General features: G+C 42.4%; 1 protein-coding gene across 3 annotated transcripts; it reads left to right on the top strand.

The window, feature by feature from the left end:
- The first annotated feature begins 545 nt into the window (after positions 1-545).
- dse (dermatan sulfate epimerase) lies at positions 546-24,261 on the top strand. Of its 3 annotated transcripts, none has more exons than XM_037751211.1 (6): positions 546-568; positions 5,024-5,507; positions 10,475-10,728; positions 17,949-18,188; positions 20,895-21,102; positions 22,363-24,261. In XM_037751211.1, exons 1-6 carry the CDS (start codon positions 550-552, stop codon positions 24,101-24,103), a joined length of 2,946 nt encoding a protein of 981 aa, XP_037607139.1. In that variant the 5' UTR covers positions 546-549; the 3' UTR covers positions 24,104-24,261. The 3 variants fall into 3 exon arrangements, with proteins under 3 accessions (XP_037607139.1, XP_037607140.1, XP_037607141.1); XM_037751212.1 differs by lacking the exon at positions 546-568 and adding an exon at positions 1,612-1,850; XM_037751213.1 differs by lacking the exon at positions 546-568 and adding an exon at positions 1,939-2,229.
- The last annotated feature ends 146 nt before the right edge of the window (positions 24,262-24,407 follow it).

Here is a 24,407-nt window from a genome sequence, read left to right as displayed (position 1 = left end):
TTCTTACATGTACAAATAATTGCAGGTCGGTGTCCTATGCGCGTTCGCGTGTGGCTACGCTGTTCAGACTCAGACTCCAACACAAACTACACAGAAGCACCGAAACCGCAAAGTTATATCTAGTGAAGCCCGTCTTGCAAAACAGTGTTGGCCGCGGTCGGAGTCCGCGGGGGAGACCGTAGCTTTGGTCTCCAGGGCCGGAGTCTCTGCTGTACTCTGCTCCTCTGCTCCTCTGCTTGCCTTCACTCACACACACCGCTCGTTCTCGCTATTTTGCTCCACTCTCACGTGGATGTGCGCACACTACACACTGCAGGAGAGTTAGTTTAGCTCTGAGAATATCTAGTGAATGTACAGTGGACATTTGTGCAGAAATAACTGCTGCAGCTCCTCCAGACCAACAGAGGTTTCCCGTGTCTTGTGAAGTGACGGGGCTCCGCAGCGAGAAACGTTATCGTCTCCGACCAAAACTCCGGTGTCTCCCATTCCCTCCTTCCGCGGTCGGTAGGCTGAAGCAGGAAAAGCCAACACTAGGATCAGCATTGATTCATGGAGAGACCTTCGTCTGGTAAGTTAACATTACTGCCAAGCAGGTGAAATATAGAGTGATATTGTGGTTTTAGCTGACGTGTGTCGCCTCACTCGCTACCTGTAGCTCGCTCCTACAGGTAGCGAGCTATAGGTAGCGAGCTAGCGACTTGTTGTAGCCCCCTGCTCTAAAACAACAGAAAATGAACATTAGAACCTTCATGAATATAGTTTTATAGAGATATATACTTTATTTGGTTTGCAGCACAATCACAGGGCGTTTCATTAAAAACACAATCACAGGAGCTAATTAGAGTCGTTACTCAAGCTAGCTAGGCTACGTAGCCAAATGTCCAATAGCCTAATAATGCTAGGGGGGTTTATGACGCTTTATGTCTTTAAGCCTATACAAGTCAGGAGACATGTAGCCCTAAAAAGCAGACTCCTCCTGTACCATACTGTATCTCTGGTCAGCATTATAGTTTCCCTCTTTTTATTCACTACCTGTTAAGCTAGCTATAAGTGGGAGGAGGGCAGCCACTTAAAGGTTCCACATCGTGCTCATTTTCAGGTTCATACTTGTATTTTGTGTTTCTACTAGAACATGTTTACATGCTGTAATGTTCAAAAAACACTTAATTTTTCTTATACTGTTGGCCTGAATATGCCTGTATTTACCCTCTGTCTGAAACGCTCCGTTTCAGCTTATTTTGACGGAATTGTAATGGAATTGTGACAGAATTGCGTTGCTAGTCAACAGCTTGGGTCCATGTGTACTTCCTGTCAGCTGCTGACATTTACATACACTGCAACCAGGAAATAAACCGGGAAACATTTAGAATGTTTACGTTTAAAATTGTGTAAAGGGTCTAAATATTGTATATTCGTGACATCACAAATGGACAGAAATCCTGACAGCTTGTTTCAAATGCAGAGTGTCTGAATACGGGCTGTGTGTATTTCTCTGTGGATTGAGTGTTTCAATACTTACACAGTATTTATATAGGTCTTAAGCCTGCCTTATAATTAAAAAATGAAAATCTCACTTTTTTATAATATGGGACCTTTAATCCATTAGCTGGGTCTCCTTTAAGCCGCCCCTCCTCACTCACTCACTCTGCTAGCATGACGCTCCCTCCCCTCCTCTCCTCTCCTCTCTCACACACTTTCTCCCTCCCCTCTCTCACTTTGTTTCGTCCCCTAAAAAACTCACTTTTCAACCATACTGATAATCTTTCTAAAGAAAGCACCGCTGTGGACGAGGAGGAGAAATGACCGTAGTGACGACGGGAACACGGTTTAGTGGGTACCGCTTCTGACAGGTAACGTTAACGGCTCTTTTCCCCTTCACTTTGCTACCAACAGTGGTCGACTCGAACAAGGAGACTCTTGTGCGGAGATTATCAATAGCATCGATCACTGATAACTGACTGTACACTTCACTTCACTGTCTGGTGGAGAGGGGCATTTATAAAACTAACGTTACAGTACATGCGGGCTTATGGTAGTAGACTTTGTTAATACACTGAAAGACTTTTAAAAAGTTCGCATAAAGTTAGGGAAAGTAAAAGTGGGGTCTTATTCCCATGAAGCCGGAGAGTCAGAGCTCACTGTGGAGGCAGGAATGCTGTTTATGGTTAGTCTATAACCATAACTATGAAACCTCTGCTGTGTTTTAACCTTCTGACACTGTGGAACAATGTAGGTGACAGATATTAATATGTCATAACTGTTTACTGTACTTGAACAGCACTTCATTTTTAATGTAAGTCACTCTGAAGGTGGACATATGTAGAAAGGCCTGAGGCATATGGGACAAATCTGGATTGAATTGCTTTTGATTCATTATTTTTTACACTGACAACACAGTTGCATTTCGTTGTCATTTTGCTAATAATTACCTAATTAATTATTATATAATAATAATGTATTATTATTATATAATAATTATAATATAATATATTATTATAATATATTGTTATTATTATTATTATTATTATTATTATTATTATTATAATTAATTATTATTAAAGAAGAAAATACTACACAGGCATATCACATTAACATCAGAACTCAGTGTCAATGCTGCCATACTACATAGAATGACTCAAAGAGTACCATGACATGAGTAATGTCTCTGACACTTAAAGCAGGACCCTATAGCTAAAACATTAAAGACCCTGAGGTCATGTCCTGTGTTTTATCTTAACAACAGTAGAGGAGTTTATATTTTTAGAATTAAATAAAGCAGGTATTTTATTCTGGCTGATTCTATAGGGATTCACCGATCCAACTTTTTCAGTCCCGATACCGATAAAGATACCCGGGCTTTGGGTATCGGCCGATACCGAGTACCGATCCCATACCAGTGTTTAATGAATAAGCCGTATGCCTCACTGTGTGGAAGTGACTGGGATCATTCTTTTATGTGTAAGACAACATCAGGCTTGACTTAAACTTTGCTTCACTAACTTCGTGACACAAAATGTAACAAATAAATACAGAGACGTACATTTGCTGAACTTTATTATTAAAATAAGAAATCCTGTGCCAGAAAGTTTTCAAAATTAACAGGAATTACAATTCAACTGTAAACCTTTTTAATGCAGCAACAAATTGACCAAAACTTAAACAGGAATTTCACATTCCAGTATATAATGTATGTAGTATATAAACTTAGAATTGAATTGAATAGATCAGCCCCATTGTCACCGATACCCGATCCAGCTATTTGGGTCAGTATCGGCCCGATATCCGCTCTGGTATCCGTGGCATCCTTATGATTCTATACACAATGTACTTCAATTTGATTACTTTTAAGCGAGCAAAAAATACATGAATTATGAGGGGTAGGTATTAATATCAGTCTTCATGTACCTTTTGATACTCTGTGCTACAGACACATGACAGTTGGTACTTAGAAAATATTGGGGTTTGATACCCAGTCCTGTAGGCTATAGCTCTTCTCCACTACAACTGTATTCCTGACATTGTGAAACAACACTCTCACTTTCATTATGAGAAATATCATTTTAGGGCTGCAACTAAGAATTATTTTCATAATCCACTTTTTTTCCCCAATTAATTAACCCGTCACTGTCTATAAAATGTAAGAAAATATGGAAAAACATTGCAAGAGCAATTATTCCCAGAGCCCAGGGGTATGTCTTCAAATATCTTGTTTTGTTGGATCAACAGTTTGAAACCTACAGATATTTAATATACAATGATATTTAACAGAAAAAAGCAATAAATCTTCACATTTGAGAAGCCGGAACGCACATATCAAATTACATTTGTTTCAGCATTATATAATTTACAGAAAGTATAATTAAATGTTTGAGTGAATAGATAAAATATGAAAATATGGGCTCAGAGCTTCAGCATTTCTAAAACTCTGGCCATATGGAATAAATCACAGAGATGCTACAGAAGATAAAAAGTCTTAAAGGATCATGAGTTCTCTTTTGAGTAGAACAGAACTACTACAAGTCCCTACCAAAATATTATCCAATGAATTTATTGAAATAGCCCAAGGGAAGTAGTTTGAGATCAGTCTAAATCAGACTTACAGTCATCCTCAGTAAAAATAGATCCTCGGTTCCTGACACAGTTCCAGTTTTAGTGTGATAACTTATTCCAGATTTGTCTTGATGGTTTCGTTTTGATTACCAAATCCACCATCTTCACGCTCACCACAGAGGAATGTGAAGGTCAAACGTCAAAGTTACCTTCAGCAGAGGCCGTGTTTTTATGTACCAACTTCCCTTGTTTATCAAACAAGCAACACAAAAAAATCCATGCGCACGCCGAGCAGCTCGCTGCAGCAGGAGGACGGACCCCGGTCTAGACGCTGTTGAAATCACTACCAAAGGGTTTTCCAGCAGGCCTTCTTTGCCAAGAGCTGCACTAAGGTCATGGAATTTACTCTCATGTTCGCAGCAGAGCCGGCTGGGCCAACTCTGGTCTCTCTCTCTCTGTGTAAAGCACAGCCGTTGGGTTTAGCGGTTTGTTTCAGCAGACCAGAGTAATGTTACTGCAGTAATGGACCATTTATGACCTCCAGGCCTTTGCTCGTCTCGCCATCTGGGTGTGCATGGCTAGACTCGTCTGACCAACTCAGAAATAAATCTTGGGAAGTGAATATTGGGTAACACAGTGTGTACGAGGTGTAATACAACCTCCACAGTTGGCTGTTACACGGAAGTGAAGATTTTATGGTAGAAGGTTATCATTGTATTCTTGGGAACTCTAAAGATATTAGAATTTGGGAACTATGTGTCTAACGGCAATGACTCCTACAGTACATCATCGGTCAGTAGTGTTATAGCTGTGCCTCTCAATAATGGTCTACATTACTATGGAAAGCCTGCATCATCAGGAATACAGCTGTATCTAATTATTCAAGGAATGCAGGGCTTTTGTAAGAAAAGACTGTGTAGAATTATGGGCTGGCTTTCTCAAATCCTTCTCTTCCCCCTCTATTCCCTCTCAGCTGAGCTCCTTCGGCAATGCCACAGTCCTCCGTCTGATGAGACGATGAGAACCCACACCCGCGGGGCCCCCACAGTCTTCCTCATAAGTCTGCTGTGGCCCCTGCTCGCCCCGGTGGTGGCGGCGGCGGCGACGGCAGAAGCGGAAGTGGACCCCAGCGGTGGAATCCCCTTCATGGGCGGCAACTACAATGGTCACCCCATGCTGTACTTCAATCGGGGGGATGTGGAGGGGCTGCAGTACGCGGCCACGGGGACTCACCGGGACATGGCGAGGAGGATCCGCGACGCCGGCGAGACCATGCTGGAGCATCCCGAGATGTACCTGCCCCCGTGGAGCCCCGCCGAGTTCAGCGCCCGCTGGAACGAGGTGTACGGAAACAACCTGGGTGTGCTGTCCATGTTCTGCGTGCTGTACCCGCACAGGGCGGGGGCCCTCGACCTGGCCAAGGACTACATGGAGAGGATGGCGGCTCAGCCTAGTTGGTAGATTTTCTGTCTTTTTATTATTTTATTTATTATTATTTCATCTCTTTAATTTCACACAATGAGATTTGAAGTGATTATGAAATATTCTACATAAGAGATTTGAATCTGGGAATCTGTTCAGAGTTCACAGATGGTACCTGATACCTGATATCTGTCTCCACCCCCCATGTGTGCATCAGCTGGGTATTAATGCCGAATCCTCCCGCTCAGAGGCTTTCTAGTCAGCCCCATCTCTCTGGAGTGTTCTCCTATTCCTCTGTGGGCAGAGCTCTGTTAAAGATGGATTGTGGTCCGATAAGTCTGTGCTTTCAGGAAATATGTTTAGCAGCTGTTTGCTGAACATGAAAGGAAATGAAATGTTCAGATGTGTGCTGAATAGCTCACAGTCAGGGGCCTGGGGGCTGAGACTGAAAGCTCAGGGTCCAGGTGACCAGACTGGGACCACTCTGCTCTCACTGTCAAAATGATGTAAACCAGGGTTCCCACAGATCCCTTTTTTAAAGATGCTGTTGATGACATTGCTACCTTTCAGCCACTAGGTGTTGTGTTCTTCCTCCCCCGTTCAATTGCATTCACTTCACAAAAAGTGGTTGCCAGTTTGTTGCTTAGCCTGTATAGTTTATGGTTGAGTGGAGTGACTCAGACGGACACGTCACGTCAAGTGATGAATCTTTCCTGGTAGAGTAATGAAGTCATTTTGCAACATGTAGCTTTAAGCCCACATTAGGTTTGTGTGTGTGCATGTTGCTCTGATTGCACATCGTTTGAGGTAATTCTAATGTTAGTTAACGGCACGCAACCGTCACTAATGCTAAGATGCGAACGTAGCTCCTCAGGGATTGAAGCTGTTATTTTTCTCATTTTGACAATCTTACCACAACTCATTAGTTAAGGTTGTAAGGACTATGGCTGTTGGTAGTTGATGGTTTTGTTTGAATATGCCGAATTGTAATTTTATGGGTTATTGTTGTTCGGACGACAGCTACTTTGTCCTAATGTCAGTTGTCACGGTAAATATTCAAGTATTCTGCAGCCCGATGGAGACACCAGTGTCAAACTCAGTCATTTATCAGTTTCCTTCCACACTAACTGGCAACTTGATCGCTGATGACACAGAGATACCACGTGATACCAACGTAATTTTATTATTGGCTCACAAGCTTTGTTAGAGGTGGGAACCAAACGTCAGATATCTTCCACAGAGATAAACAAAACATTAATTTTGGACCCGTCAAAATGTTTAAAATGATGAATTCACAATCGTTATTTTTTTTTATTAGTTATTTATTTACGCTTTTTATGTTGTTATGATTGTTACGTCATTATTTTAACACAAACCATGATCTTTTTTTTCTAACCTTAACCAATCGTTTCACAACGTTAACCACGTGGCATTGTGCATTTCTGAAAGCGAGATACAAGGCTGATTTTACACGTATTTATGAAACATATTTTTTGGTTCAGACATTCAACGTATCCCGTGGTTTGCAGAAACGTACAATGCCAACATTTTTTTCTGGCGACAGGGTTGCTGGATTTCTTGAAAGGGAGGCCTTAGATTTAGCCAGGGAAAGATCAAATGAGCTGAAATTATCCAGTTATTGAAAAGAAAAAAAGCAAAGACGAGTTTCCTTTTGAACTTTGACCTTTGTTCACCTTTGAACCACTGGTTTACGGTATTGCTGTTGAAATCTGATTAAACACAATTTAATTTAGAAAAGAGAGCACAATGTAAGCACATTACTCTTCTCATACCGACTTTGCTGCAGCACCTCTTTTCACAAACAAAAACTTATTGCAATTGTGTTACTTGGTGACATCATCATAATTCGGGGCTTCAAGCAAGGCGTTTCAGGCAGTTCAGTGTATCTGTGGGGGTAGAGGAACTCCCTTTGGCGTGGATGTTGGGCTTTGTAATTGTACATGCACAAAAGCTATATAACACAAAAGCATAATAGGTCCTCTTTAATGCTAGATATTGATACTCAAGACATGGCCTCAAGATCAGGTAATGAAGCAGGACCCACCTTAAGGTCCTTATCATCTCCTTTGATATTACGCTGTAGTTGTGCATATTCCCAAACAAAGTTACTGTTGATCATATTACCACTAACCATCTGCCACACAATAAACTCACAATAAACTCTGGGCTTTTAGCTCATTATCAAAGGACAGCTCTCTTCATCGATCCTGTTGGAATGGTTTGCAAAGTTAACAGGAAAGAACATTATGTGTCTAGATTTATTGGATTCCCACGAAACACCTCTAATGCTCACTGCAGTAGACACTACAGTTCCGTAGATTTTAATCACAAATATATACAAAAAAATAAGATTCTATAAGAACCAGTTACACAAAAAAAAAACATCCTTGCCATACTTCATACCGTGAGAAGGACAATCAGCAAGTCAGCTGAATCCATCCATTCAGCCATGTTTGGACAATCCTCAGAATCCTTTCAGAGTCAGCCATGGCTGAACGTCATGCAGGCGTCAGCCATCAACAGGGCTTCCTTATTTCCCTAACAATTTGATTAGGTTCAATGAACATTAGTTCAGCCTGCAAAGTGCACAAAGTGGCTGAGAAGTGGATTACAGCCATTCACTAGTCCACAGCTCTCTACAGCTTTTATTTCAAACACTAAAGGATTGAAGGACTCAGAAAAATGATGCTTGGAGAAGGTGGTTGCATCCAGCGTCGGGGTCCATGGCAACCTCCTACTGTTCATTCACATATATTCACATAGTCTCACACGATTAGTGCTCACTAGCTAGCTATGGTGATTTGTTAACCTCTTTCTTTTTAGTTCAAACTTAAATTTGATTTTATGTACGAAGCCTGTCAGTGGCAAAAACAAGCACTTTTAGTGGACGTACATCGACGGTGAGGAGTTGCCCCATAGGACTGATTGATGCAAAGTGCATTCTGGGATACTTAGCTACCACAAGTCCAAACACAAGTTACCTCACCAAGTATCCTGGATAAAGCAGGCAGAGCAAGAACAGTCCAAGAACAGTCACTTGGACTGTACTTGGAGTGCAGTCAAGAATGCAGATCGGCCTAAAGACTTCAAATCAGATATAAAACAGTCTTCATCTCACAAAATTCATAGGCAATAAAACACATAGTTCAGTTCTTCCTCAGTCTTACTGTGTCCGGTATGACCAGTAGCTCATAGAGGCTGGTGTTAGCTGATGTTAGCAGACTTTAGATGCTCTATAATTTACTCAATCTGTTCTTTGCCTTTACAAATCTTCTCTACTTGCGCTACTGTTTAGCATTCACCATTATCCTGTAATTGTTTTAATATCTTAAATAACCAGTGCTCTATGCTACACCATATTTTATGAGGTGGTGAATAATCCCAGTCATCATAAATCATTATATCAGTAGTTACAGATGTAAGACATATGATACTATATTTGACACATTGTTGTCAGGATTAAATACAGATATCCGCTGATTACATACATCCGTAGCAGTGTGATTCCTTTATTCTATGCCAACAATTCCTCTGCCTTGAGCCAACCTTTTTGCCCTCTAAATCCTGAGAGAGTTATTTTGTTTGTTATCAACATTTCTATAGTTTAATCCTTCTCATTTTGGTGCGCTGTTGCCTCCAGTCTGCAGCTCATTTCGGGAGGGGGGGTGGGAGGTTAGGCAGTGTGGCATTAATGCAATTTGCAGGACGTTTTTCACATGATCAGTACGAGTGCCACAGTGCAGAACCCGAGAAGCCACTGAGCATGTGTTTTCACATCTCGAGAACACACTGTGAGTTTTCTCCTTGGCCGCACTTTTATTATGGTCACTGAACCCTCTGCAGGCTTGTGCACAGTGGCTCCAGGAATCACTCAGCTGTGGTATTCATGACCTTCAATTATGTCTCCCGACAACTCCAGGGACCATGTCAGGATGGGGGAACTTCTACTTTGTGGCATAAAGGGTGCCTGCTTCCTCTCTTTTTTTTTCTTCTTTTTACACAGTCTGTGCAAACACACAGAAGTGAGATTGTGTGTGCTTTGGCACGATTCGATATATAGTCCAACTGTGACTTGTCTAACTGTTATAGTCTTCCTTTTTTTCGCCATTTGGGCAACATAAAGAAGCAATCCATTTGGTGGTCATTTGCACGACCGGAGAGGAAGTGATTTTCAAATAAACCTCAGCTGCCACTTAACATGTGGAAGCGATACTTTTTTTTGCCATTTCATGCTTTTTGTCCACCACACATCATCTTTGGTGTTTAAGAACTTCATAATATCTTCAAAAATGATACAGACATTAAACAGTATATAGAGTTATGACTACATAACAACTGAAAAGAGTGAATCTCAAATGAATCATCTGTTCTTTCAGGTTATTACCTTGAGCTCTTGAAGTAAAGGAACATGACATTAAATGGCATAAACAGAATCCTTATGTACATCTCAGCGTGATTCACTGAGTCAACTCATGGCTGTTTAAAAGTACAGCGCTCGGTTCCATCGCCACATCTGAAGCTCCTTTCTCTTTAACTACAGTGAGCAGAATGATTATACAGAACACCTTTCGCTCTTTTTACAACACCAACACTTTGCACTCTTAAAAACCCGCAGGAGTCAGCGTTCTTAGATCTATAGCGCCAGTTAACCAGGAGAGAATTTGCACACACTACTCTTTTAATGTCTCTTTATTGCTAAGCTATAGGGTGCAACAGTTGTGGTGTGAAATGCTACTTAGCGTCTTTATTTTTGCTTTCAAAGTGAATCGCTTTTTTTACAGCTGTGGTAGGGATAATTAAAAGGCTTTGCAAAGAAAGAAAAAAGGGCTTCTGTTTTATGACAAACATTTTCCAGGGACTTCATTTAAAGAGTGAAAAATTTCACACCTAATTACCATTTGATGTTTATTTTTCCACGTGCTCCACATAATGTTTGATGCCTTTGCCTTTAGCCTTGTGTGTCGGTGTGTTTGCATTGCAGGTTGGTTAAAGACGCCCCCTGGGATGAGGTTCCTTTGGCGCACTCTTTGGTCGGGTTCGCCACCGCTTACGACTTCCTGTACGAGTATTTGAACAAGGGCCAACAGGAGCGTTTCCTCCAGGTGATCGGCAACGCGTCCCGCCTGATGTACGAGAAGTCCTACGTCCGAGGCTGGGGGTTCCAGTACCTGCACAACCACCAGCCCACCAACTGTGTGGCTCTGCTCACGGGGAGCCTGGTTTACATGACCCAAGGTTAGTGGACAGTGGACTCATGTCTTTGTAATGTCCATGTGTTTAAAGATGAGAGCCTAAAGATTAGTATGTGGGTCAATATGCAAGATACCTTAACAACCATTGGCTAAGATTGTCATGAATTTTGGTGGAGCTGAAGGGTTAGAAACCTGCCTTGCTCAGCAGTAAGAAGCTTCAACTCAACTAAAGGAATTTTACTGTAGAGGTTTAGTCTCACATGGTCTAAAGGCTGATTCAGAGGATTTACACCCTGCTAAGGATGCAGTTGTGGAGGGATTACTGTAAAACAATCCGTGGGCAACCTCCGGGGTGTGAAAAGTGAAGCCAATTGCGTAAGTGCCTGAAACTTGCAATGTCTGATTGACAGCTACCACAGTGTCCGGTTTTGGGTGTTGCGGTGTGTGTTGGATGTTTTTGTCTTAGCCTAAAAAATGTCTTATTCAGCGTTCGGTTGAACCAAAGAACGTATATTGCGAAGAAGTGAAAGTCAGTTGTTAGTTTCCATTGCAACATCAGTGCCCAGCAGCAGAGCTACGCTTCCACAATTTTGGACTGAAACGACTACCAGACGCCAGTAAAACGTCCGCCTAGAAAGTGCAGTACAAAAGTAAAAACAAAATTATTTCTATTTTATTGTCATATTCTACCAAAATGGCCTGTGTTGAACAATAATACATTATAAATATAATAAGCGTTTTCAGTCTAAAATGGCGACAGCGGCTGGAGTTTCGTCTCTTTGCTTCTATACTCTTTGCTTGTACTTAGCTCCACACTTTCGTGCCCCTTTTGGTTGCAAAAAAACAACAAGGCGACAGCCAAAATGCAGAACTCGAGGCTTCAAAACTATAGTCCACAAACCAATGGGTGACATCCCATTCACTACGTCCATTTCTTATGTACAGTCTATGTAAAAAATATGATTTTTGACATAGAACTCCATCCATCTACTGTACGTACCTCTGAGATACTTTTCTCAGCAGATTTTTACAAATTCATTAGCAGACTCCTTTAGCAGCTCTTTAAAGGGGCTTGGTGACAGATAGGGCAACTTTTTCAGACCATATTAGCTCGTCTCCCTTGAAGAGAGGACATGAAGTCATATTTGCTCACTGTGGCTGAGTGATCAATTTAGAGTCAGTTAAGGTTAGTAGAGCTGCAACTAACAAATATTTTCATTATTGATTAATCTGCCAAAAATTTGCACAACTGATCAGGCAATTGTTTTCTCAAAAAGGCAAATCTTCACATTTAGAAGCTGGAACTTGAAAAAATTACTAAAATGATTCATTGTTTTTCAATATAGTAAACTAAAATAAACAACTTATTTCAACTCTAAAGTTTAGTTTGACTTCATTTAAGTTTGAAAATCCTTTAACCATGTTTGTTAAAATGATGATTGAACGAAGATGTGTGAATAGATTTACAAAAGTGATCCCTTAACTCAAAGTCCACTTACCGTTCTAGCTTTTTATCAAGCTCATCAGCAGGTAGAGTTTGCTCAGTTTGCTTATGCAATGGCTTCCATACTCAGTGACAGCACTCCACCTAAAAGTATACATACATATGGTATAGGTCATGTCCATTTGCATGGTGAGACTTGCCAACCTCAGTTAGCTTATGAGAGAAACGTTTGAGTGGAATGTCCGTGCAGTCAGCCCGAGGTTATCTGCCGTAGCTGCACTTAATCCTTTGTAATTGTTCTCCGGATGAGGGTCTCCTCATAACTCTGCGAAGGTTTGGTCCTCCAGCATTTCCTTTGTGAGACCTGATATGATTATTCAATGCTTTTTAGCCTCAATATCTTATTACACTAAATATGTTGAGTATCAGGCAGCAGATAAATGACACCAGAAGGTAGATGAACTGCACTGCAGCTTGCTTTGCTTCCAGGGATTTGATTTCTGGTACAAAAGATCCAGTCCTGATGTGAACTGAATGACAACTGGCTTACAGAGAACCGTTGTGGCTTTATTTGAGGCTTTTCTTTTTTTTAAGAGGGCAACAACAGGCACAAAGCTCTGTGAACGCTCAAGGAGACTTATAGCCGGACCTCTTTTTTTTGCTTCATTTCATTTTGTGTCGAGCCCAGGAAAAAGTGAGCTCGCTCCAGTTCTCACTCCTAAGTCTGTGTTAACTGTGCTCAGCCACTGCTCTGATCACAACAGGGTTTATTTGTTAAAAGTGTGCTTTACAGCAGACCTCATGTGGAGATGATAGTTTCATAACTAGCAGGGGTGAGAGAATAGCTTCTTAAAAGATTGCTAACACATGATGTATTTGCAATTGTTTAAAAAAAAAAAAGGGCCCTCTCCTTTTAGCCGCTTCATTTGGCAGTCTCGCTCACGTGTCTCGTCCAACACTGTGCAGACTCTGAACTGCATTCCATTATTGTATATGTATCATTCATTTCCTGCCTAAAGGGATGACATTACGTCCAAATATTATTCCGCCGAGATGGCTGTGAATAAATGGAAAGTTTCCAATAAGCACTAGCAGAGAGAGAAGAACAAACTCTGTCTTCTTTATTGCTTATCTGACACGAGCTATAAGCCCAATGCTGACTTTTTGGACTAGTTATTATTAGGGCTGTCAAAATGAATGCAATAAAAACGCGTTCAATTTGTTTTATCGCCATTAATTTCTTTAATGCGGTCGATCTGTCAGAGATTGTAGCGGGCTCAGTTTTAAAGCTAGAGAGAAACTAGAAAAACCTAAGGAATCCATCGGTACCAACAATGTTATACGAGCTTGTTGAGAAGGAGGTTAAATAACGCTCCAAACTTACACTAAATTTTGCGAGGAAAAACTTGAATGGACATTTTCAACGGGGTCCCTTGACCTCTGACCTCAAGATATGTGAATGTAAATGGGTTCTATAGGTACCCACAAGTCTCCCCTTTACAGACATGCCCGCTTTATGATAATCACATGCAGTTTGGGGCAAGTCATAGTCAAGTCAGCACACTGACACACTGACAGCTGTTGTTGCCTGTTGGGCTGCAGTTTGCCAGGTTATGATTTGAGTATATTTTTTATGCTAAATGCAGTACCTGTGAGGGTTTCTGGATGATATTTGTCATTGTTTTGTGTTGTTAATTGATTTCCAATAATAAATATATACATACATTTGCATAAAGCATCATATCTGTCGACTCCCATGTTGATAAGAGTATTAAATACTTGACAAATCTCCCTTTAAGGTACATTTTGAACAGAGAAAAATGTGCGATTAATTTGCGAATAATCACAATTAACTATGGACAATCATGCGATAAATCGCGATTAAATATTTTAATCGATTGACAGCCATTTCCAATAGTTTGAAGTATTGCAACTTTCAAAATGTAGACGTTTACAGTCGCAAGCCATTTTTAACCATTAAGTAGAAGCGTAGCACAAGCAAACACTACATTGCTGCGTTTTATTTTCTCTTGGGAAGAAAAAAGCAAATGAGCTTCAGCTAGCCAGACAGAGAGTGCGATTGTATGTGCATACAGACATAGGGAGGGAACTGAAGCCGTTATCTATGCTCACTTCAAAGCCACCAGACTCCATTGACAAAAACAGTAATTTTACCTCGCAGAACACGGGAGTTGATTGTCTACAGTACCTCTGCATCGATCGGATAGTTTGTTTGTGTTATTGTGTGACATGGGGGTTTTAAAGGGTTACTTCGGATTTCCCAAAGCCACAGCAGTACATTGCTTTGCTCCCGTGCTAGTACTCTTGTCTGTTTCTCCAAACTGAGCGCGTGTCGACCGACATCTACTGTAGGTAATACACTGACTATGGATAAGTACCTCATACAGCCCCGCTTCAAAACAACTTCAATAGCTACATTTTCAACTTTACTTCCTCTTTTACTGCTTTTAATTTGAAGTGAAACTACTATATACTATACTACTACCACATCAAATGAATGCTCCTCCCCCACAATTGAGCTGTCAGACGGTAGGAAACATTGCACTTCATCACTGACTCTGAATATAAAATAGATCAGAAAACAAATTACTTTCTCCCCCCGGTCAGACATTTACAAGATCTTTACAACTGCACTCCATCAACTATGTGTGACTCTCTGATGTGCAGACAGACTGAAGGAGCAGAGAGTAAGTCAAGGAGCGTAGTTGGAAGTAACAAATCCCTTGACCTTTCACATTCCTCTGGACGTAATGTGTGCTGAGGGAGGGATGTGGGTGTCCAGACATGGGAGACAGTCGAGGCCTGTAAGCCCCCAGCCTGACAGCAGCATTATCCCCTCTGTCATTAAGCAAACCAGCCACACTATTAGACTGTGGGAAAACAGAGGGAATTAGAGCTGAACTCAGAGTTACTGTACACTACGTGCATGTGATGCAGTTCGTCTGGTATGTGTTTTCCGTTGGGTTCATGTGATGATTTTTCTTTTTTATTTCTCCTTTTTTTTGTTGACGTCTTCAGTATTACAGTAATTGCTGTGGTGTAATTATACGTTCAGCACTGTGTCATGGTTTTCCTGGGATTTTCTGTTGATGTCTTTGGAGACAGAGTACACGGTTCTTCCTTTTCTTTGTTCATTTACGGTGACTTCATTACTCCCAGCCTGTTTCACTTCTTGTTTTTTTTTATTTTGACATCATTTACTAGCAATCTGCTGATGTTACAGCTGTAAATCTAATTACATCACTGTCTATCCGGCAGAGGGTTTATCCAAGGAAATATCTACTTTACACAGTTCCCAGCAGCTCTGTGTAGCTTTTTAGCCTCTTTTAGCTCAATGTAAAGGACCAGTGTGTAGGATTTAGTGGCTTCTAGTGGTGAGATTGCAACCAACTGAATACTCCTACCGCTCAACCCTCCCTTTCACAAGCATGTCGGAGAACTACGGTGGCTTTCAGGTAACATAGAAACGTGAAAGGCTCTCTCTAGAGCCAGAGTTTGGTTGGATCCATTCTTGGCTACTGTAGAAACATGGCGGACTCCGTGAAGAGGACCTGCTCTAAGGGCTCATTCTGAGCTAACGAAAAAACAACAATTCTCAGTTTCAGGTGAAACACTAATGAAAACATAGTTATGAATACTATAATCAATTTCTGCTAATAGATCCCCCTAGCACAACATTTAGCAAGCTAAAAAGCCCGATATAGAGCGGTGCTGGAATGAGTCCTAAAACAAGGAAATGAGTTGGCAATTTAGCACCTCCGGTTCCCTCGTCTGGATGTCAATGGGGTTTTAGTTTGATGCCTGAAATAAGGTCTGTGGTTAGCATATTTGTCCACTCCCATGTTGATAAGAGTATTAAATACTTGACAAATCTCCCTTTGAGGTACATTATGAACAGATAAAACATGTGTAATTAATTTAATAATTAATTAATCGTGATTAACTATGGACAATCATGCGATTAATGGAGATTCAATATTTTAATCGACTGACAGCCCTAATACAGATATAAATAAATATATGATTTAATTAACTTGAACCAGATTGTTGCAGGTTTCTCAGGTTTCTCTCTCACTGACAAATTGTGTTTATTTTTTTCCCAGAAAGCTGTCCTAAGAAATGAATTTAATATAATGTTTTTACTTTTGAGGAAAGTACTGAAGAGCCTGAGCTGCTCTGAAGTGTGGCCCTGGACTGCAGTGTGAGCGCTGGTGAAGCTCTGTTTGTGTAAATATGGTCTTTGTGCATGCCAAGAGTTCCTGTTTGATGGTAAATACCTGCTCTGTGTAGGCCAGCGGTCCCTGAAGCCCAAACTGAACTCTGTTGGGGACGGCTCCAGTGGGCGGACTCGCCCGGCAGGGCGGGTGCCGGCCGGTTACCGCCGATGGCCCCGGGATTCCTCAATGAACTGAGGCTGGAGTGTTTATGTGGTCGCTGGTTCTCATAGTAGTCTATGTGTGTGATCCAGTGTGTGCGAGAGAGTATACATGGTGTAGTGTGCCATAGTGGTGTCATGCTTTCCATAGCCACAGCTAAATGTTGTGTGTGGAAGGTTACTTTAGGTAACACACTAAGAAGCTGTTTTTCTCCCATTTTGTACAAAACAGTAGAAATCTATTATTGGCCAGGTTTGTTGTATAATACTTGTTTTGACATAAAAACAGTTATAATAATAATAATAATAATAATAATAATAATAGCTTGGATTTATATAGCGCCTTTCATGAAACCCAAGTTCTCTTTTTCAGTTTAAATGTATCCATATAGAAACCGTCTGGTTCCCCTTTGTGCCAAAAATAATAATAATAGTTATTTCTCCTCTCCGGCGGGGTCATTTCTCTGTCTTGATGATACATGGTAAATTGTGCGAACAGGACCAGAAACAATGAAATGTTCTGTCTAAAGATAGCTGAACTTAAAGTGTGCATTTCCCATCTATTTGCTGTTTCTTGTAGCTATAGTACTATTTTAACTCGCCTATTTGCTATGTAAAGATACTAGGGGGGGGAATCACCAGAGGCCCCACGATACGATCTTATCACGATACTTTATTCACGATACGATCTTGATATGCTGAGTATTGTGATCAAATATATTGCGATAAATTGCGATTTATTACCTTTTTTCCAACTGCAAATTATGCAGTTTGTCAACATCTGTTTTATCTAATAAGATACAGTTTTCACTCTGTTCATCTCAGAGTTTTCATTCACATATCTTGAGGTCAGAGGTCAAGGGACCCCTTTTGTTAATGGCCATACCAGTTTGTCCTCACCAACATTCAGACAGAATAGCGGATTGATAAGAGGTTAATAGTTTGTACAATAAAAGATCGACGTCCATGTGTCGATATCAGAATATTGCTACCTCTAAAAGATAGTAATGTCTACCTGAGCAGAGAATGAAGTCTCTCTCCCTCTGTGTGTGTGTTGGAATCAGAGCTTCTCTCTGCTTCGTTCACATTGCCGTGCCGGCCTTTAAGTGCACGTTAGAGCATGTGAGCTTGCCCCACTGGCTTAGAAACAATGGGATGTCTATATGATTTACCACTGGTTAGATAAGTGATTTAAAGATATGAATCTGCTCATACTCTGTCATGTAAATCACACATCACACAACCAAAACACTATGGTATTGTTTTGGAAAATGGATGTCAGCTATGCGAAGTATGCATGATTACAGTATATGGGCAAAAACTAACCAGAAACATACAGAAACGTTGGTGCAACCCTTCGAACAACTGAGGGGACAGGGGACGTCAGACTGTATTTAAACCATCTCAACTCCCTGTGTTCCAGGTTACCTCCAGGAGGCCTACCTGTGGACCAAGCAGGCGCTGTCCATCATGGAGAAGTCCATGGTCCTACTGCAGGACGTGACGGACGGCTCGCTGTACGAAGGCGTGGCGTACGGCACGTACACCACCCGCTCTCTGTTCCAGTACATGTTCCTGGTGCAGCGCCACTTCGCCATCAGCCACTTTGACCACCCCTGGCTCCTGAAACACTTCGCCTTCCTCTACCGGACCATCCTGCCGGGTAACTGTCCCTTACAGCAAGCACGCTGTTTACTTTTTAAGAAGCTGTGAAATTTATGTGATACCATATTCTCTGCCATGGATACATTAAGGCAGCCAAATACAGAGCAGGTCAACAATCCGCGAGTTTACTTAGCTATGAAATGTCTGACACATCCAGTTAGGAGAATGCTCTATCCCCAGAGTTGGATAGATTAGATTAGACGTGTAAATAACCACAGGCTGCCACATCGGAGAGTAACTCCTCTGAGCCGATATGGGGTATGCATGCGTGTAGTTATTAAACTTCCTGGATGCATTTCAAAGCTGAGCTGAGACCCGCAGGGATATGAGGTGTCCTGGAAGTTTCGTCTGAAGGTCAGGGGGAGGGCAGCAGCGGAGGAGGGGCCCCACCAGGTCACGCTCGGACATTTCACAGCCCCCTGCCAACCGGTTTTTGTATTGTGGCTGAGCAGCACCGCTGCACTCAGACAGCACCTCTAATTACATCAGCCAGGAGAGCCTTGGATAGCAGCATGAATGTGCTGAGAGAGGCTGAAGTGTAAGCCTTACTGAAAGGGTTAAAATATCAGTCAAACAGAGCGCTTTGGTAGCAGAACAGTTACAGCGCATGTCCTCTCTCCCCCCTCGTTTCCTATCTGCCTCTTCACTTATAGCTGTCCAATAAAAATGCCCAAAGTGTTAGTTGAAGTGCAAGGCCCTGAATGGAGTTGAAGTGTCAGCTGTATATATTAGTGTACATGAAAAAGTCTAAGCACCAAAAAGAGCTGAAATGCCAGTTTGCAAGTGATAAAAGTAGTAATAAGTGGAAGTGCTGAGAGAAATTTGCTGTCAGCTCAAGTGTCAGTTGAAGTTCAGTGCAGTGTCTCTTTAACTTTGAGCACCAAAAGGAGCTGAAGTGTCAGTTGAAGTCTCAGCACTGAATGGAATTCAAATGCCAGTTGGATGATCGCTCCCCTCTCACTGCCTGTGTGTGTGAGGATGCTCGTGTGTTTCCTTACAGATGACAGGAAGCAAGTGGTAAAAGAGCGGTAGGTAGAGTCAGTTGAAGTGTGGGCAGCACTGAAAGGAGCTGAAATGTCAGTTGCTGTGTAAAGCTGCGTTCACACCAAACGCGAAGCAAACTTTTCTCGCGGCGCGATTACATACAAAGTCAGTACAAAGACGCAAACGCAACTACGCGGAATTAGCTCATTTGCCTATTCGCGCAAGTTGACATTTTTCAACTTTAGCGAGAAATTCGTGTGACGTTGTGTCGCGAAAGCTTATCGGCGTTGAGATTCTTCTGCTGTCGTCACTGAGGTCCTGATGTAGAATCAGAAATGGAGGAGAAACTTATTGTGGCCATTTGCAGGCACCCAGATCTCTATGATAGTACCTCATATTTGTATAGAGACCAGACAAAACTCTGTGTATAAACCACATACCTAGATGACGTAGTGTTAAGTGTTGATGGAGCCAGACCCAGATACGATTGCATTATGACATTTCTGGGACTTCCACAACATGTACAAAGCAGCAACAGTAACTTTGGAGCGTTATTTATCCCCCTTCCGACAAGCTAGTGGTTTTCTAGTTTCATATGTTGCCAGTATCTTCACTCTAGCTTTTAAGACTGATCCCACTACAACCTCTGAAATACACAATAGCAGCCGGCGTATCGTTAAGAGGTTAATAGTTTATATAATAAAAGGTCGATACTTGACGTCCGTCTATCGATAAAATATTGCCACGAAAAATATCAGGATACTATGCTGTATACATTTTTTTCCCCTACACCTAATGTGTAAGCACTTAAAGGAGTTGAAGTAAAGTGTGTGTGTGCTTTCGCTTGTGTGTTTCCATACGAATGGCAGGAAGCAAACGGCAGTAAGAGTGGTACTAACGTAGTTGAAGAGCACTGAAATGTCAGCCGATATGCAAGTTTAAAATGTTAGAGGAAGTGCAAGGGCTTGAAAGAAGTCCTTGACCGTGAAGTCATGGTTCAGTTAAAGGAGTTTGAAGTGTCAGATGAAGTGCAATCGCTGAAAGGAGTTGAAGTGTCAGTTGAATTATAAGCACTGAATGGAAAAGGTCAGTCGTACGGTTGCTGTCCTCTAACTGCGTGTGTCTCTGTATGTTTGTGTGTTTACGTACAGTTGACAGAAAGCAAATGCTGAGACATGTACGGCTAACATCAGAGCTCCGAGACGGCATTGAATGTTAGCAGCACTGTTCATTTTCACTTGGTCTTTTAATAGTCTGATAGCGTAACCTCAGTTCCTGTACTAAATATCCTGAAGGGTGTTTTCATTGTGTCTCCGTGCTCACAGGGACAACACAAAGAGACTTTACTTGACAGAGTGTTTCTGTTGCAATTTTTGTTTTACGATGTTGACAAATGATTGACTGTGATTACATGCTGTAGTTACTATAGCTGGTTTCTAAGAAGCCTCTCGCCACCAGCGTGCGAGGTTTCCCTCACATAATTACACACAACAAAACAGTGTGAACACTTTGGGCTTGGTTTGGGTCACAGCAGAGGGGGCTGACATTCATCCACATTTAGTCTGAAGTGATATTTTCATGCATTGTTGGCACTGCAAACTTCAACATCAGCCAAAACATTTAATTTGGCATGTTTGCCCGTTATTTATGATATGAAATATTTCTGCTTGACACCTCAATGAAAGGCCTCCTCCGCTGAAGTTGTCCTCTGTCTCGTCAGGATTTCAGCGGACCGTAGCCATCGCAGATTCCAACTACAACTGGTTCTACGGGCCGGAGAGCCAGCTGGTCTTCTTGGACCGCTACGTGTTACGTAACGGCAGTGGAAACTGGCTGGCAGATCTGATTCATCAAAACAGGGTGATGGAGGGGCCAGGACAGGCGGGGAAAGGCCAGCGATGGTGTACTCTCCACACAGAGTTCATCTGGTGAGCTGCTCACTTTGCTTTCATAACAGGAAGTATATGACTGCAGTTTTTTTTTCTATTTAGAGCTATTATTATTAAAGGGGAAATCCACCCAAAAAAACACTCACATTTGGGGCTACATTTCTTAATTCTGATGACTTGCCATGGTGGAGATATTTAAATCTAGGGCTGCACCTAGGGCTGTGCGATATGGACAAAATCAAATATCACAATATTTTTGACCACATACCTCAAAGTTGATATTGCAACAATATTGTAAGTTTGACTATTGGTGCTTTCACAAAATATTTACACATCAGTAATGTGGATATAATAACCAAGTGGGTAAAGAGAAATAATAGAAACAGCAAGAACAGTCTGGTAAGTTCAGAAAATGACATAATTTTACTGTAATGCAGCCTTTAAAACCAAGAAAACACAACACTTATTATGATATTACGGTCAATTGTGCTTTATACGGATCTCAATTTCTCAGAGCCCGAGGTGATGTCTTGGAATTTTTCTCTCTGTTTTCTGTCTCTGCTGGTTGCCTGGCAACCTCACAATGACAATAAAGTCCCTGGCCAAGAAACAATTCCAGCGCACAAAGACCTTTACGCACCGGGGCGTTTTTTTTTTTTTGTGCGTCACGTCTATATATTTTTTCTAACCGTTGTTTTTGTCATGAATACTTTCACACAGAACGTAAATGTTACGCGGCGAAAAAGCGTCATATTTCTTTTCCGATACAAGATCGATTTTTCGGAGCTTTTGCTGCGCGTTTAAAGGCATCAACCAATCACGTTGTCCAGAACGGGTTGCGTTGCGTCTATATTCATGACATGGAGGCTCCGTAGTCTGAACCAAGCCGGCAAACTTTATTACTCCTTTCAACCTTGACAAAGGCAGCGCAGACTAGATCCACTCCTTCCCTTCTTCCCTTTCAAAATAAAAGCCCTATAATTTTCACAGGCGAGTATTTTGCATTTTCATGTTGTTTAATCATCACGCCCCCGGTGTGTAAAGGCCTTATCTCCCAGTAAAACCACAAATTGTTGTTTTAACCGCCCGTTGGTATGTGGTTGGTATGTTGTGTTGATCTTGATATGTACTATTGATCTGAACTGTTCCTTGAAAGCAGCAAATGTAAAATTGCATCATGTCATCACAAAATAAGTGTGATGACATGAAACTGATGAGAATCCCCATCAGTGTTTGCTTTTGATTGATGTCCATATTGGTCTTTTTATCTGACATCCGTCCTCTCATGGTGTCCTGCAGGTATGACCCAGGACTGCTTTCCAAGCCTCCGTCTGATTTTGGAACATCCCAGCTCCACCACTTCGAGGACTGGGGCGTGGTGACGTACGGCAGCGCTTTACCCGCAGACACCAACCACACCTTTCTCTCCTTCAAGTCGGGGAAGCTGGGGGGACGCGCCATCTTCGACATCGTCCACAGGAACAAGTACAAAGAGTGGATCAAAGGGTGGCGGAACTTCAACGCCGGCCACGAGCACCCGGATCAGAACACTTTTACTTTTGCGCCCAACGGTGTCCCGTTCATCACGGAGGCGCTGTATGGACCCAAGTACACTTTGTTGAACAACGCCGTGTTGTTCAGCTCCACGGTCTCAGGGAGCTGCTTTAAGCCGTGGGCTGGACAGGTTACGGAAGCCTGCGATTCCAAGTGGTTGAAGTACAAGGTGGGGCTGGCGGCCGACGCACAGGGCAGAGTAGAAGCTGCGATGGAGAGACAGGGAATGGTCTTCATCCGTGGCGAGGGACATTCCGCTTATAATCCGGAGCTGAAGATCAGGAACTTCCAGAGAAACCTGCTCCTTCTTCACCCACAGCTCCTGGTCGTGGTGGACCACATCCACCTGGATCCAGACAGCCCAACCCGGGCTATGAGCGCCTTCTTTCACAACACGGAACTTCCCTTCCAGGGTACGAAGGTGGACGGTGTTCATGGAGCGTTTGTAACACACGGTGAGGATAAATATAAGATGTTCTGGATGGACGACACAGGCTACAGTAACAAAGGAGTGGTAGGTTACTGGAACTACCCTCGAGGGTACCCCTACAATGGCTCCAACTATGTGAACGTCACCATGCCATTGAGGTACCCTCACACCAGGGTGGCCTACATTTTCTATGGACCAGGCGTGGACGTCCAGAGCTTCAGCCTGCGCGGCGATGACCAGAGAGTGGACATCTACCTGGCCACCAAGGATCACACCTACACTATCTACCTGCTGACCGGAGAGGTCACCAGCAAGCCTCTGTTCGCCATGGTGCTGCTGGACCACAAGAAGGTCGTGTTCGAGAAGGCGGCGGCGGGCGCGGAGGACGGCTCGCCCGAGGAAGTAGAGGAGTACGTCAACGTGATGGAGGACAACCTCCAGCACGTCAAGCCCGTCTTCCAGCAGATGGAGAGACACATCCTAGGACGGGTCCTCAACACCGCCAGCTTCCGGAAGACGGCCGAGCGCCTCCTCCAGTTCACCGACAAGAAGAAGACGGAGGAGGTCATCGAGAAGATGTTCGCGATGTCTAAGAAGCAGGGCAAGGGTAAAGGAGGGAAGAAAATTAACCTTGGGGAGAAACTTTCTGAGAGTATGCCTGACATTTTTGCACAGATTGAGGTGAATGAGAAAAGGGTGAGACAGAGGACTTCAAAGCGTACGTATGAGGACAGTCCGGAGGAGGGAGAGGGAGCCTTTGTGGAATACACAGACGGACGCAAAAACAGAAAGGGCGCCTTTGTGAAGGGCCGCAAATTCAAGGAGGTTCACATGGTGGCGACGGCAGGGAGCGAGGGCTTGTCCAACGCCGCCTCCTACATACGACTCTTCCTCCTCCTCAACACTGCCACCTTCTTTCTGCTGCTGGCCGTCTTACTGACTCGCTTCCAGAGAGGCCGCAGTTTGCACACGCAGAGATGTTTCTACACCATCCTCCTCATCGACTGCTTCATCTTACTGTATCTCTACTCCTCCTGCTCTCACTCGCAGTGTTAACGTCAGCTACTCGTCCATCCACATGATCTGTTGTTGTTCATGGTTGAAGTACATGCTGCACCCCACACCTCAGTCTGAGCCAGATCTTATCACACAACTATTAGGGACACTTTTACATCATAAAAAAAAATCTGAGATTTCAATTTTTTTATATTTTTTTTTTATATTTTGAGAAACAAGTAATAAAAAAAAGTTACAATATTTCAGTGATATTATTCTCATAATAATATGGCTTTTATTCTCATAATATTATGACATTTTCCCCAAAAAATTACAACTTAATACTACTATTATGATTTTTACT

The sequence above is a fragment of the Sebastes umbrosus genome, chromosome 18, assembly GCF_015220745.1.
Source record: "Sebastes umbrosus isolate fSebUmb1 chromosome 18, fSebUmb1.pri, whole genome shotgun sequence".
NCBI lineage: Eukaryota > Metazoa > Chordata > Actinopteri > Perciformes > Sebastidae > Sebastes > Sebastes umbrosus.
The sequence above is the reverse complement of the archived record's forward strand: the minus strand, read 5'-3'. Positions and strand labels throughout refer to the sequence as shown.